The sequence below is a fragment of the Thamnophis elegans genome, chromosome 12, assembly GCF_009769535.1.
Source record: "Thamnophis elegans isolate rThaEle1 chromosome 12, rThaEle1.pri, whole genome shotgun sequence".
Taxonomy (NCBI): Eukaryota; Metazoa; Chordata; class Lepidosauria; order Squamata; family Colubridae; genus Thamnophis; species Thamnophis elegans.
In genome coordinates this window covers 11,199,427-11,212,763 of record NC_045552.1, presented here as the reverse complement: position 1 = coordinate 11,212,763, position 13,337 = coordinate 11,199,427, and the positions used below count along the sequence as shown (strand labels likewise).

Genomic DNA, 13,337 nt, shown 5'->3' with positions numbered 1-13,337 from the left:
CCTCAGTGAAAAAATATAACATAAATTATATGCAAAAAAAGATAATAAATGTATAGCAAATCCATAAGCAATATGCCGAATGTCTCAGCCATGTACTTAAACAGGAAGCAAAGGCAATGAGGATCTCTTATATCAGGGCTGTCCAACTTTGGCAACATTAAGACTTGTGGACTTCAACTCCCAGAATTCCTCAGCCAGCCATGATCGCTGGGGAATTCTGAGAGTTGAAAGTCCCCAAGTCCTAAAGTTGCCAAGGCCGAACACCCTTGTTTTAGATGTCCTCTTCCTTTAGTTGATAGAACAACTGCTTGCATGTTGGAGGTCCAAGGTTGACTTTCTAGACTTTCTGATTAAAAGCAGTTGATGGGATATGCTTCTCCCTGGAACTCAGTGTATACCAGAAGTAATTAAAAAACAAGTAACATTGATAAAAGCAATTTATATATCTTCCATAACAATCAATGTATGTGGGCTTTCCAGAGGACTGGGCCTTTAAATTGGATATAAATTATTGGATTGGAAGTGAATTTAATGAACTTCATTGAAATCAAATATATCAGGTTTGAAGACCCTATTAATTTCAATTCATGTAAATTTCCTCAAAATCTAAAGGTGGCTGTGTCTGAATGCAATCTTTTTGTTTTTGAGCAAAAATAAAAAGGTACTAAGAGGCTTCCACAGAGAAAAAAATCTACTGTGTTTTCCCCAAAAATAAGACAGGGACTTATTTTCCCTTGACCCCTAAAATAAGCACTTGGCTTTATTTTCGGGAGGTCTTATTATTTTTGAGGTGCAGGAGACGGCGAGCGTGGTCACCTCATGGCTGCTGCTGTGTTGCAATATTTTTGGGGAGGGCTTATTTTAGGGAGAGGGCTTATTTTAGTGCATGCGCCCAAAAGCCCGATTGGGCTTATTATCCAGGGAGGTCTTATTTTCGGGGAAACAGGGTAATAGATTCCCCAAATCTTTCAGGCAAGCCGCCTTTGGATATATGGTTATGGTGGCAACTCAGATTCATTTAGGTCTGTGAGTTTGATAAGAGACGTGGGCTGGATTGCTACGCCAGAATTTGTCTATTTTGAAATTTATTATTATTATTATTTTTTATTACGTTTTTATGCCGTTCATCTCCCCTATCTGGGCAGAAATAATGTCTCTGTTTGGAGAATAGTGAGTTCACACTTCCTGAACAAACTCTTTCAATGGGGTGGAACAGATGGTGATTCAGGTAGTCCTGGTAATACTGTCTTAAATATGTCTAATTTTATTTATTTATTGGTTCAATGCATAAGCCTCATCCATTGCCCAAGTGATCCTAGGTGACACACTTATTAAAAGAGTAGCAAGGATGGGTAGTGGGAGACACGGGCAGTTTTGAAAATAGACTAACATGTTGATTGAAGTTGCAAGATGTGATAGAGGGAAAGCCCTCAGGTAGAACTTCACAGTAGAAAGCTTGCACACAAGAGTGGAGCGGATCTTCTGAAAGTGACTTCAATCTCAGAATTTCTTATTCAATGTTAGAAGGTCAAGGAAGCGGAGGAAGATTATCTGTAAGAAATTCGGGAACCTGGATTTTTCAAGTCACTGTATATATCCATCCGCTGCCCTTGAAGTTCCTGTGGGGTCAAAAAAGAAGATGAATGTACATTATCATTCTCCTTTTTTCCCAAAGAATCGTAAGCTCTGATAGATTAGCCACTAGTCCAACATTTTCTTTTGAGCCTAACCAGATGTCTTCAGAAAATCTGCAAACCAGGCATAACATTAACCAGCCATCCTCCGGTTATATTTCCTCCAAATCTGTACTCTCCAGAGTAAAGATTATTTGAGAATGTATGAACATTCTATTTAGCCAAGAGATGACAACAATTATGAATTAGCTGCATTTAGTGTTCCCCTAGGGATGCGGTGGCTCAGTGACTAAGATGCTAAGCTTGTCAATCAGAAGGTCAGCAGTTTGGTGGTTCAAATCCCTAGTGCCACATAACAAAGTAAGTCCCTGTTACTTGTCCCATCTTCTGCCAACCTAGCAGTTTGAAAGCTTGTAAAAAATGCAAGTAGAAAAATAGGAACCACCTTTGGTGGGAAGGTAACAGCGTTCCATGCGTTCCTTTGGCATTTAGTCATGCTGGCCACATGACCATGGTGACGTCTTCGGACAGCGCTGGCTCTTCGGCTTTGAAATGGAGGTGAGCACTGCCCCCTAGAGTTGGGAACGCCTAGCACATATGTGCGAGGGAAACTTTTAGCTTTACCTTAGTTTCCCCCTTCTTAGTAACATTTACAGATATTGGAACTAAACTCTCAGACTTTCTGACAAATCTGTGATAAAATTCTTAGTTATTGGGGAATGCCTGGTGAACACCAGCTTGATAGCACAGAATCGATAACACACATTTAACAAACGATCATGATTGCATTCACGTTAAGTCAAAACCCAAGAAATCATGTAATGGCCTACATTCTCTCTGACTCGTTGGTTCCTACAACACCCTAAATTCTAAACTCCGCTTAACAAAAGACAGCCGTTGTGTTCAAAACAACTTGCCCAAATTGTGGAGGGTTCACCATCACGACAAGCTGACCCACAAACAAACCCAGCCTTACTACCCCGTGCAACCTGCCTTCTTGTAGTAGGGCCAATGTTGTGTCCGTGCAGGCAATATTAAATGTCAACAACTCATTAGCTTTCCAGGCTAGTAGAGAAGCTGCAGCTGTCACTCCACAGCCCACAGTAGAGACCATAGGAAGAAAAGTAAATATAGTGTTTGTACGTTATACTTACCTCATAGGTAGGTTCATGCTGTCCCTTCTCTGTTAAGAAGAAAGAGAAGAGTATGAGTGTATGAAACATATTTTTGAGAATTCACCCGAAGAGAACCAAGAGGTGGGAGCGGAGCTTGTATTATCTCACTTGCCGAAAGGATGTGACACGGAAACTGTGGTTGATGGTTTATTGAAAGGCTGCGGCTTCAAGCTACTATTGCCCAACTTGAATCTTCCAACAAACCCACCTGACCTTCTTTGGGCTTAAAAATGAAAAAAAAGACTGACTTCCTTAGACTGACTTCCTTAGAAAGGTGGCTCTCTGAAGAACAAGAAATAATAAGTAAGATACTGACATGCGCAGAAATGGACAGACTGACTCTAGAATTCAGAGACGAGGGTGAGACGGAATATCGCGAAATCTGGGACAAGTGGCACCGATGGTTAGAAACGAGGGGAAAAGGCTGGGACAGAAAAACACAGACACGTTAAGAATGGGAAAATATGGTATTAAGAATGTGTGATAGGTAGGAATTGGATATGTATTTGTATGGTTAGTAATTATATAAAGGAAAGGATCAACGGACAGGTAATCTGTCTGACTGCACATACCTACGGGATGGATATAAAATGTAATTTGGAACGAGCTCCCTGTGGAGATTCGTACCCTCTCCACCGTCCAAGCCTTCCGCACAGCCCTGAAGAACTGGCTCGCTCGTCAGGCCTGGGGATAAGGATAATTGCCCCTCCCGAATGTTGTATGGATGTTGCCTACTATTTTTAGTATATGTCTCTATTTTGTTGTCTGTATCCCCCCTTCCTAGTTTTATGTGAGCCGCCCTGAGTCCCCTCAGGGAAAAGGGCGGCCTACAAATTCTAATAAAACTACAAACTACAAACTAATTGTTGTAAGATCCAATCACTATATGGAAAGTTCATGCCAGAAATGCCGCACTATGTTCAATGTTTTTCATGTTTTTCATGTTTTTCTAATAAAAAACTTCAAAAGAAAAGAAAGGTGGCTTTCTGAAGAACTCTGCCTTGTTCCTCCTCTGCCTTCCTCCATTTCAATGCCTCTTTTTGTAATATTTCAGATAACAGATAGGTATTAAATAAATAGATAGATACAGATAGGATATAAATATAGATATAGATATAGATCTATAGCTATAGATAGGTTGAGGGAAGCTCTTCCATTTCATCTGCTAAAAATCAGAAAAAGAAAGCATTTAATTTAGTTTGAGATGAGAATCCAGCCATTTTCTTGCAGGCCTGTCAAACTGGCGGCCCACGGGCAGAATGCGTCCTGCACAGGCCATGCCCACCCCAGCTCTGCAAAGGCAGAAAATGTCACGGGACGTCACGGGACACGATCGAGTTTGACACCCTTGCTTTGCAGCAATCAGAGGCATGGTTTTTCCCCCCTATATTATAGCAAAACAAACTTTATTCAATGGGGGGGGGGAAATTTAATGAAAAAATATACACAAATTGTATAGATAAAGAAAGCAGAGGCCAGCGATAAACCTTTTCGGTACCAAGTGCCGAAAAGGGAGGGAGCATGTCGTGAGCACGCACTTGTCGGGGTCATGACCAGGAAGAAGAGCTGCCCAGGGGGGTTCCGGAGGTCTTCTGGTTACTGCCACGTATGCGCAGGCAACGAACAGCTGGCTGTGCATGCTCACACCGGAGAATGAAGACCAGCTCTTCCGGTTTCTGGCACTGTCGCATGCAGAAAAGCCAGCTTATCAGCACATGTGCATGGGCACCAGAAACCTGGAAGAGGAACGGGCAATGCCATGCATGCCGGGTGACATGACTCCATGTGCTCCTTCAGGCACGTGTGCCAAAGGCTTGCCATCACGGGCATAGGCCCTCCCCCTCCTCCTCCTCCTCCTCCTCCTCCTCCTCCTCCTCCTCCTCCTCCCCCCCCCCTTCTTTTCTTTCCAAAAGCACCAGGGTTGTGTTACAATCTAGAATGGCGTTTTTCAAACATGACAGCTTTAAGGTAGGTGGACTTCAACTCGTAGAATTACCCAGCCAGCGATGCTTAAACTTGGCACCTTAAAGTTGCCGAGTTTGAAAAACTCTGCTTCTGCGACCTTGTCTTCTGGAGTCTGTGCAGATTATACTTGGCACGGGCGGTGTGCTAAAACAGTGAGGGTCAAGACCCTCACACGCCGTCTACTATGCCAACTGCGCTTTCAGCACACCGCCATTTGCTGGGGGGGGGGCACACAGCCTCTTTCACTTAAATCCATGCGCCATCGAGCACTGGCCTTCCTTTCAAGGGGAAAGTGTGCACTGGGGACGTGGGAATCTCTCCTCTTTCTTACCCTTGCTGGTTGCTTTCTGTTTATAGATGCAGCTGACCACGTAGTAGACTCCCAGAGCAATGAGCAAAGTCAGGAACAAATCTCCCAGCACGATTCCCGCAATGGTGCCGGGATCGATCCGAAAGCAATGGCCACAATCTGAGGATTAAAGAAAAAAGAAAAAAGGATGGAACGGCGAGAAGCATAGAGACCTGCTTTCTGGGGCTTCAAGTATCCTTTCAACCCTAATTTCTTGGCAATGAGAAGCTGGTCCCACCATGAGGCCCTAAGTGCTCTCTGAGCTTGGTTGTTCGCTTGCAAAACAGATGCTTCATTATCTGGTCAGGTAACATCCTCAGTGCACTGAGGATGTTACCTGGTTAGGTAGATAGCACTCTAGAAAGAGTGCAGAGAAGAGCAACAGAAATCATTAGGGGACTGGAGGCTAAAAGATATGAGGAACGGTTGCAGGAACTGGGTATGTCTAGTTTAATGAAGAGAAGAACTAAGGGAGACACGATATCAGTCTTCCGATATCTCGGGGGCTGCCACAAAGAAGAGGCAGTGAGTTTCATAATTAGGGGCGCTTCTCCATTAACAGTACAGCAGCAGGCAAAAATTCAAAACGAGCGAAAATTCATGGTGCCGACTACCGACCTTTCTGATCAACAAGCTCAGCGTATAAACATATGAAGAACGGTTGCAGGAACTGGGTATGTCTAGTTTAATGAAAAGAAGGACTAGGGGAGATATGAGAGCTGTGTTCCAATATCTCAGGGGCTGCCACAAAGAAGAGGGAGTCAAGCTATTCTCCAAAGCACATAAGTGTAATTTTCTTCTAGTTGTTTACACACACATTGATGCTTGCCTCCTTCATCTCAGTTTTACCAATGGAAGACCGCATGAAGCTTTCTAGCTTTAAGATCTCCTCAGCTTTTTCCAGTCTTCTTAAAAACATATAAATAACGGTTGCTGGAACTGGATGACTTTAGTCTTATGAAAAGAAGGACTAGGGGGATACATGATAGCAGAGTTCCAATATCTCAGGGGCTGCCACAAAGAAGAGGGAGCCAAGCTATTCTCCGAAGTCCCCGAGGGCAGAACAAGAAGCAATGGGTGGAAACTAATCAAGGAGAGAAGCAACTTAGAACTGAGGAGGAATTTCCTGACAGTTAGAACAATTAATCCGTGGAACAACTTGCCTCCAGAAGTTGTAAATGCTCCAACAGAACACGTTTTTAAGAAGAGGTTGGATATCCATTTGTCTGAAACAGGGTTTCCTGCCTAAGCAGGGGGTTGGGCTAGAAGATCTCCAAGGTCCCTTCCAACTCTGCTATTCTATTATTCTATTCTGTTATTCTAGTGAGGTATCTGCAACTGAACAACCAAGCTCGGAGCACAACAAGAATTCCATAGCTCAGCCCTGAGCTATGGATATTCTCTTCTATTGGGATGATCTTACCATTGAACCAAAGTAACCTTCTCTGCAGAATCACCCCAACTTAGGACAGTTAGGGAGTCTCCTTGCATCTTTAATGTCAGAAGAGTTAGCAGCAATATGCACATTTTCTGTTTTCTACCAGATGCGGTTACTCACTCCATTTCCTGCCTGCCTTTGCAGCCTACAATAGTTGGAGCAGGTTCGGGGAAAGGGTCAGACAATCGGAGCAGGTGAGAAACAGTTTTCCGTTTGAATTTATGATAATCGAAGATCAGCAGAAGAAAACAGGAAAAGCGAGTCGCGGCTGCTCTTGCCTAAATTGGGAGTTTTAAAAGTTCAGCTTGTAATTTTTATTTATCACTCCAGAGATTGAATGCAAGGACGAGCATTCTTTCACTTTTATAGAATTATATAGCATCGGTAAAGTAAAGTACCGGCTGCATATTAAAAAGCACCTTCGTGCGCAATTCTCCGCGTCTTGCTATCTTTTTTTCAGGCGGTGACCATTTCTGCAAGCTATTTCCCACCCCCCACCCCTTACACCTAGTGCAGTTTTCTCGATGTGAGTTTCATCATTAGGGGCGCTTCTCCATTAACAGTACAGCAGCAGGGCAGAAATTCAAAACGAGCGAAAATTCACGGTGCACATAAATTTCCAATAGGCCTTTTGGTTTAAGAGGAAGGAGTGGAGAAATCGCAAATGGCATTTTCTTCTTTTAATAAGGACGGCCAGACTGAAATCTATAAATAAAATACAATAGAATGCAGAACTTGGAGGCGAGATGGAAAACACCAGATGCTTCGCCATGGCTGAGAGCAAAGCAGGTGGGTTTGTTCCACAACCCGGAGAAGCCAATAGAGCAGCAAAGACGAACCTATGATATGCATGTCAAAGGTGTCACACCACAATGTGGGTTTTTTTTTGGGGGGGGGGGACACACTAGATGCATCAACACTAGATGACAGCTTTTCTTGAAAGCATCCCCCCCCCACCTTTCTCACACAATTTTCAGAGGCCGCATGGAAATGAGGTGAGCTCTCTTGCAGCTTCTGAGGCCTCCAGAAGTGGAGCTGATAAAACCCTTGTGAGGATGGGTTGTGCTTTTGTGCAGTTTTGGAGGCTGCAGAGGCTGCAGAAGAGCACTCTTTGAAGCTGCTTCAAGAAGATTAGGGTGACACCATTCCTCCAAAGCTCACAGACCTTGAAGAATGGCACAAAGTGGTCTTTTTCAGTGACAGTGGTGGTGGCACTAGTGTTGAAGCAGAGGCCTGGGGTGTTGAGAATTGTTTTACTTTTGTCCCTCTCTGTGTCTCTCTGTTCCTCTTGGTATCTCTCTCTATCCCTCTCTCTGTGTCCCTCTTTTTTTCACTGTCACTCTCTCTGTCCTTCTCTCTCTCTGTCTCTCTCTCTCTCTCTCGGTGTGTCCCTCTCTGTGTCTCTCTCTGTCCCTCCCTCTCTCTCTGTCTCTCTCTCTCTCTCTCTGTGTCCCTCTTTTTTTCTCTGTTCCTCTCTCTGTCCCTCTCTCTCTCTCTGTCCCCCCTCTCTCTCTGTCCCTCTCTGTGTCTCTCTTTGTCCCTCCCTCTCTCTCTATCTCTCTCTCTGTGTCCCTCTTCTTTTCTCTGTTCCTCTCTCTGTCCCCCCTCTCTCTCTGTCTCTCTCTCTCTCTCTCTGTCCCTCTCTGTCTCTCTCTGTCTCTGTCCCTCTCTGTGTCTGTCTCTGTCCCTCCCTCTCTCTCTGTCTCTCTCTCTGTCCCTCTCTGTCTCTCCCTCTCTGTGTCTCTCCCTCTCTGTGTCTCTCTCTGTCCCTCCCTCTCTCTCTCTCTCTGTCCCTCTCTGTGTCTCTCTCTGTCCCTCCCTCTCTCTCTGTCTCTGTCTCTCTCTGTCTGTCTGCCCCACTCTGTCTCTCTCTCTCTGTCCCCCCCTCTCTCTGTGCGTGTCCCTCTCTGTGTCTCTCTCTGTCCCTCCCTCTCTCTCTCTCTCTGTCCCTCTCTCAGTCTCTCTCTGTCTCTGTCTCTTTCTGTCCCTCTGTCTTCCTCCCTCCCTCTCCCTCCCTCCCTCCCTCTCTCCCTCCCTCTCTGTGCATGTGTGTGCATATGAGACACCAGCAGAGTCAAGTTGGGCATTTTCCAATTTTTTGACACGCTAAGCCTACAAGTTTCGCCATTCCTGCTAGAGAGAAATCTACCTGAGAATGGAACATGCACTTAAGAAATATATACCTACGGAGCATATTAATTACCAATGTTAGTAGTTCTCCCGCAGGGAAGCAGTGTGGAGAAACAATTGGTGCGGCACTAAAATCTTAAACAGCAACCGTTTGCCTATTTGTATATCAGAGGACAAGCTGCCTTGTCTAAATCATCTTTATCCAACGTAATGCCTTACGGATATGACTGGATTTTAATTCCAGATCTAGTGTGGCAAAATGCTAGACAAGGATTTGCAGCCAGTCACTCTCTCTTTCCCCCAACCCACTTCACACAATTTGCTCTTTGGGGTCAAACAGGGGAGCAGCCAGTGCCATCTCCAGCTGGTGAAACAACAATATGATATAAATCAGATTGATTTATTACACGCCATCAAGTCAGGTTTGACTTCTAGTGACCACTTAGATTTTTCTCCGTGGGAAAAATATATATATATCTGATAAACAAACTCCCACAATCTTCCAGGCAGCATAAATACTCCAACAAAGAGTTGGAGGGGACTTGCAGTTCAAAACCTATGCATGGCAACCAGACTCCCAAAGGCTGTTCCTAAGACACATTTATTTTTCTGGCACTTCCCTGTTTTCTCTCTCTGTGTCACTTACAGGCGAGGCAACTATTTACAAACAGGGAAGGGAAATGACTCTTACCGTTTGCAACTTGGGCAGCTCCTGTGAAAGAGATAAAAAAACGAAGAGGCTGAGCCTGTTATCTAGTTTGCGAGACCATTTTCAACAAAGCCACCATTTAAACCCTCTAGTTTGCGACACCATTTAAAGAAGCCACCATTTAAACAAGAAGAAATGGACAAATTAACAAAAGAAATCCAGGGAAAAGAAGAAACAGAATATTATCAGATATGGGATAAATGGTATAAGTGGATGGAGGAAAGAAACAAGGATCAATGAAATAAGTCATTAAATCCAAGGATAGTAGTTAAGGAGAATTAATATCTATCTATCTATCTATCTATCTATCTATCTATCTATCTATCTATCTATCTATCTATCTATCATCATCTATCATCTATCTATCTATCTATCTATCTATCTATCTATCTATCAATCATCTATCTATCTATCTATCTATCTATCTATCTATCTATCTATCTATCATCTATCTATCCTATCCATCCCTCCATCCCTCCATCCCTCCATCCCTCCATCCATCCATCCATCCATCCATCCATCCATCCATCTATCCATCTATCCATCTATCTATCATCTATCATCTATCTATCTATCTATCTATCTATCTATCTATCTATCAATCATCTATCTATCTATCTATCTATCTATCTATCTATCTATCTATCATCTATCTATCCTATCCATCCCTCCATCCCTCCATCCCTCCATCCCTCCATCCCTCCATCCATCCATCCATCCATCCATCCATCCATCCATCCATCCATCCATCCATCCATCCATCCATCCATCCATCCATCCATCTATCTATCTATCTATCTATCTATCTATCTATCTATCTATCTATCTATCTATCTATGCACCCAAGAGAGTTTAAATGTACTAGAGGTAATCACCCAATATAGCAGATAGATGAGTAAAATAAGAGGGTTAAAAATGGTGAAATGCAAATGAAACATACTAGAAGGGGAAATAACATAAGGAAAATTGTATCGACTGGTCATTGCCATTAGAAAGAACAGGAAGTTCCTGTTCGTACTGTATTGTGCAAATGTAGTGTACGTCTAAGTTTTGTGGTGTGTGTATTTTGTATGTTTGTAAACAAATAAAAATATTGTTTAAAAATGTTAAAAATAAATAAATAAACAAGAAGAAATTCCTTCCTTCCAGGGATGACTTTGATAGAATGAGTAGCTCTAACGCCGAGTTAGACTAACGTAGGATTTCAGTGGGGAAGGTGGGAGAAAGGAAAGGGAGAGGGGGATGGTTAAGCAGACTCAAGTTACACATGAGACACATTACAAGCAAATAATCAATGAACAGATGTAATGTGCTAAAAACCTCACAGGGTTGGAGGCCGTCGGAGAGTGCCTGACACTTTTCGATTTGTGTGCGTTTAGCCGTGGCTCCCACTTCACCCCAACGGAATCCCACATCAACCCAGCCACTTGGATGCTGTGAGCTGCAGCTCATGGAAGCATTTAGTACTCAAGAAAAGATTCTGCCACCTATTTTGTTTTAATTTTAATTTTATTTTGCCACCATAGATTCTCCAGAAAGGGACTCTGATAGAGAGTTTGCATCTACAGGGGGAATTTTAGGTTTGTAAAGCCATCAGAGAGGCAAAAACAATCACTTCCCTTCTAGTTCCCTTGGATTGCTTTAATCTGCCGAAATCAACAAGGATTCCACATTTGTGAAAAATAAGCCTTTAATTTTTTTCCAACCTTTTCCAAGAAGGGGAAAAAAGAAGCTCCGCCTGGCAGATGTCGAGAGGCGATTGTGTTGGGTTGAACGGAGCTGGTTGCTCTTGTTAGTTTCACTCGGCGTAATTAACTGTGTTACTAAATCAATAGTTTTTCTGAGATTGTGCAATGGGTTGAGTTATATATGGAGCCTAGTGAGTTGACAGCGCACCAGGCCACAAAAAACTCAACTGAGATTAAAATTATGCCACCTTTATGCCAGGGGTATGAATAGAGGCATTATTGCTTAATCTGGTATTTTGTGAGTGTGTACCCAACTATTGGTGATATTTTCAAGCCCAAAGATGTTGGGTAGAGTTGGAGGGGGGAATCCATCTCCCAATTACCTCCCTGCGTCCCATCAGATCGCATAGAGTTGGCCTCCTCCGTATTCCATCCGCCAGTCAGTGCCGACTGGCAACTACTCGGAGGAGAGCCTTCTCTGTTGCGGCTCCGACACTATGGAACAATCTCCCCGTGGAGATTCATACCCTCACCACCGTCCAGGCCTTCCGCACGGCCCTCAAGAACTGGCTAGCCCGTCAGGCCTGGGGATAAGTTTATTTTTGCCCCTCCCGAATGCTGAGTGAATGTTGAGTTTTACTGTTTAATTTATTTTTGTGCACATTTCTTTTTGTATTGTCCTACACTCCCTTTCCTTTTTGATTGTAAGCCGCCCTGAGTCCCCTCAGGGAAAAGGGCGGCCTATAAATGTCTAATAAAACAAAACAAAAACAAAATGTATTTCTCTCCCTCACCCCAGTTCTCTCGTGATTTAGAAGAGAAGGAGCAGGAGAAAAACACTGTCTTTTAAACATTTTAAAATAAAAGAAGAGTAGGGAAGGAGGATTTATCTTTGTGGCACATTGTAGCTGTACCGTTGTACACAATAAGCCATAATGCATGTCCTCTGAGGGATGTATCACAAGGCTATTATATCATGCAGAGGGCACAACTTGTGTGCCGGCCCTGTCCTCCTTCCCTCCCGCCAGATCAGATTCTTTGCAACTGATAGGAAGGCTTGTACATTTTCGACATGATGGAACAGGAATTACAAGGCCCATTACTGAGAGCTGAACTCAAGGAATCGTTTTGTACTCCTATTCTCATAATACATTTCCCTGGTCGTGACACCCCAACGTTTTCCAGAGATATTCTCCCCTCTCAAACTGTTTGGTAAAGTGTCCTGTAAGACCACAGGCTTTAGAGAAGCTATCAACCCTTCAGAGATATGGCAAACGGTGGTTTTGAAAAGATGATCTGGGCGGCTGTAGCTAGAAAAGGGCCAGAAGAAGAAGGAGGAGGAGGAGGAGGAGGAGGAGGAGGAGGAGGAGGAGGAGGAGGAGAAGGAGAAGGAGAAGGAGAAGGAGAAGGAGAAGGAGAAGGAGAAGGAGAAGGAGAAGGAGAAGGGGAAGGAGAAGGAGGATGAATTATTTGGCTTTGGGAGGCCACCCCCACCCCCAGAAGACTACAGAGAAGGATCTATGTGCTTTAAGACGTTTTTTCCTCTTAAAATGTAGCCTGAGAAAATGCCTGGAAATTATATTCATCAAGGGATAGTCAATTAAAGGCAAATTCTTCCTAAGCCAGAAAGCCAGAGGAGATAAAAAAAATAATGGGGACCACGGATAGAGAAGGAGGCCAAGATAGAGAAGGAAGCAAGAAAGGGTTGTTCCAACTCACCCAACTGAGGCCAGGCCAAACCCAGGAGAACGGGGAGGATGGGGAATCCTAACTGTGCCATATTAGAGGTTCCCAAGTTGAGGGATTGCCGTTGACCCTGAAGACTTTCTTGTTGGGAGTGTGCGTCCAAGAGTGAGGGCGTTGGGACTGGAGGGGCAGTGGCGACATCCGTCTGAAGAGTGAGAGAACAGGAAAAGAAATAGCTCTGGGCAGGAAACCTCAGAAAAAGGGAAGAACTTGTCAACGTGATGGGATCAAGTCAGCAAGAACCCTCCTGCTCACCCCCACCCCCGTTTTCCGGAAGTGACTCCAACTTAAAAAGAAGTGGCCGAGAGCTCAGCTTTGCTTCTGACCTGAAGCAGCTTCGGTCACGTTGCCTGTATGTTTATCCTTCCTTCTCCTTTTTTCCTCCTCCTCCTTCTTCTTTGCCTTTTGGGGTTTGCTTAGTTCTGCCTCTCTCCCCCCACCCCATCTTTTAATTCTTCCAATTTTACTTTTGAGTTATGGTATAGGCCACCCAGAGTTTTTAT

At 43.9% G+C, this 13,337-nt stretch overlaps 1 protein-coding gene across 1 annotated transcript; it reads right to left on the bottom strand.

The window, feature by feature from the left end:
* Positions 1–1,248: 1,248 nt before the first annotated feature.
* TYROBP (transmembrane immune signaling adaptor TYROBP) lies at positions 1,249–13,015 on the bottom strand. The gene is made up of 5 exons (XM_032227089.1): positions 12,808–13,015; positions 9,383–9,403; positions 5,106–5,243; positions 2,789–2,817; positions 1,249–1,619 (listed from the first exon to the last, which is right to left on the bottom strand). Exons 1-5 carry the CDS (start codon positions 12,866–12,868, stop codon positions 1,548–1,550), a joined length of 321 nt encoding a protein of 106 aa, XP_032082980.1. The 5' UTR covers positions 12,869–13,015; the 3' UTR covers positions 1,249–1,547.
* Positions 13,016–13,337: the final 322 nt, after the last annotated feature.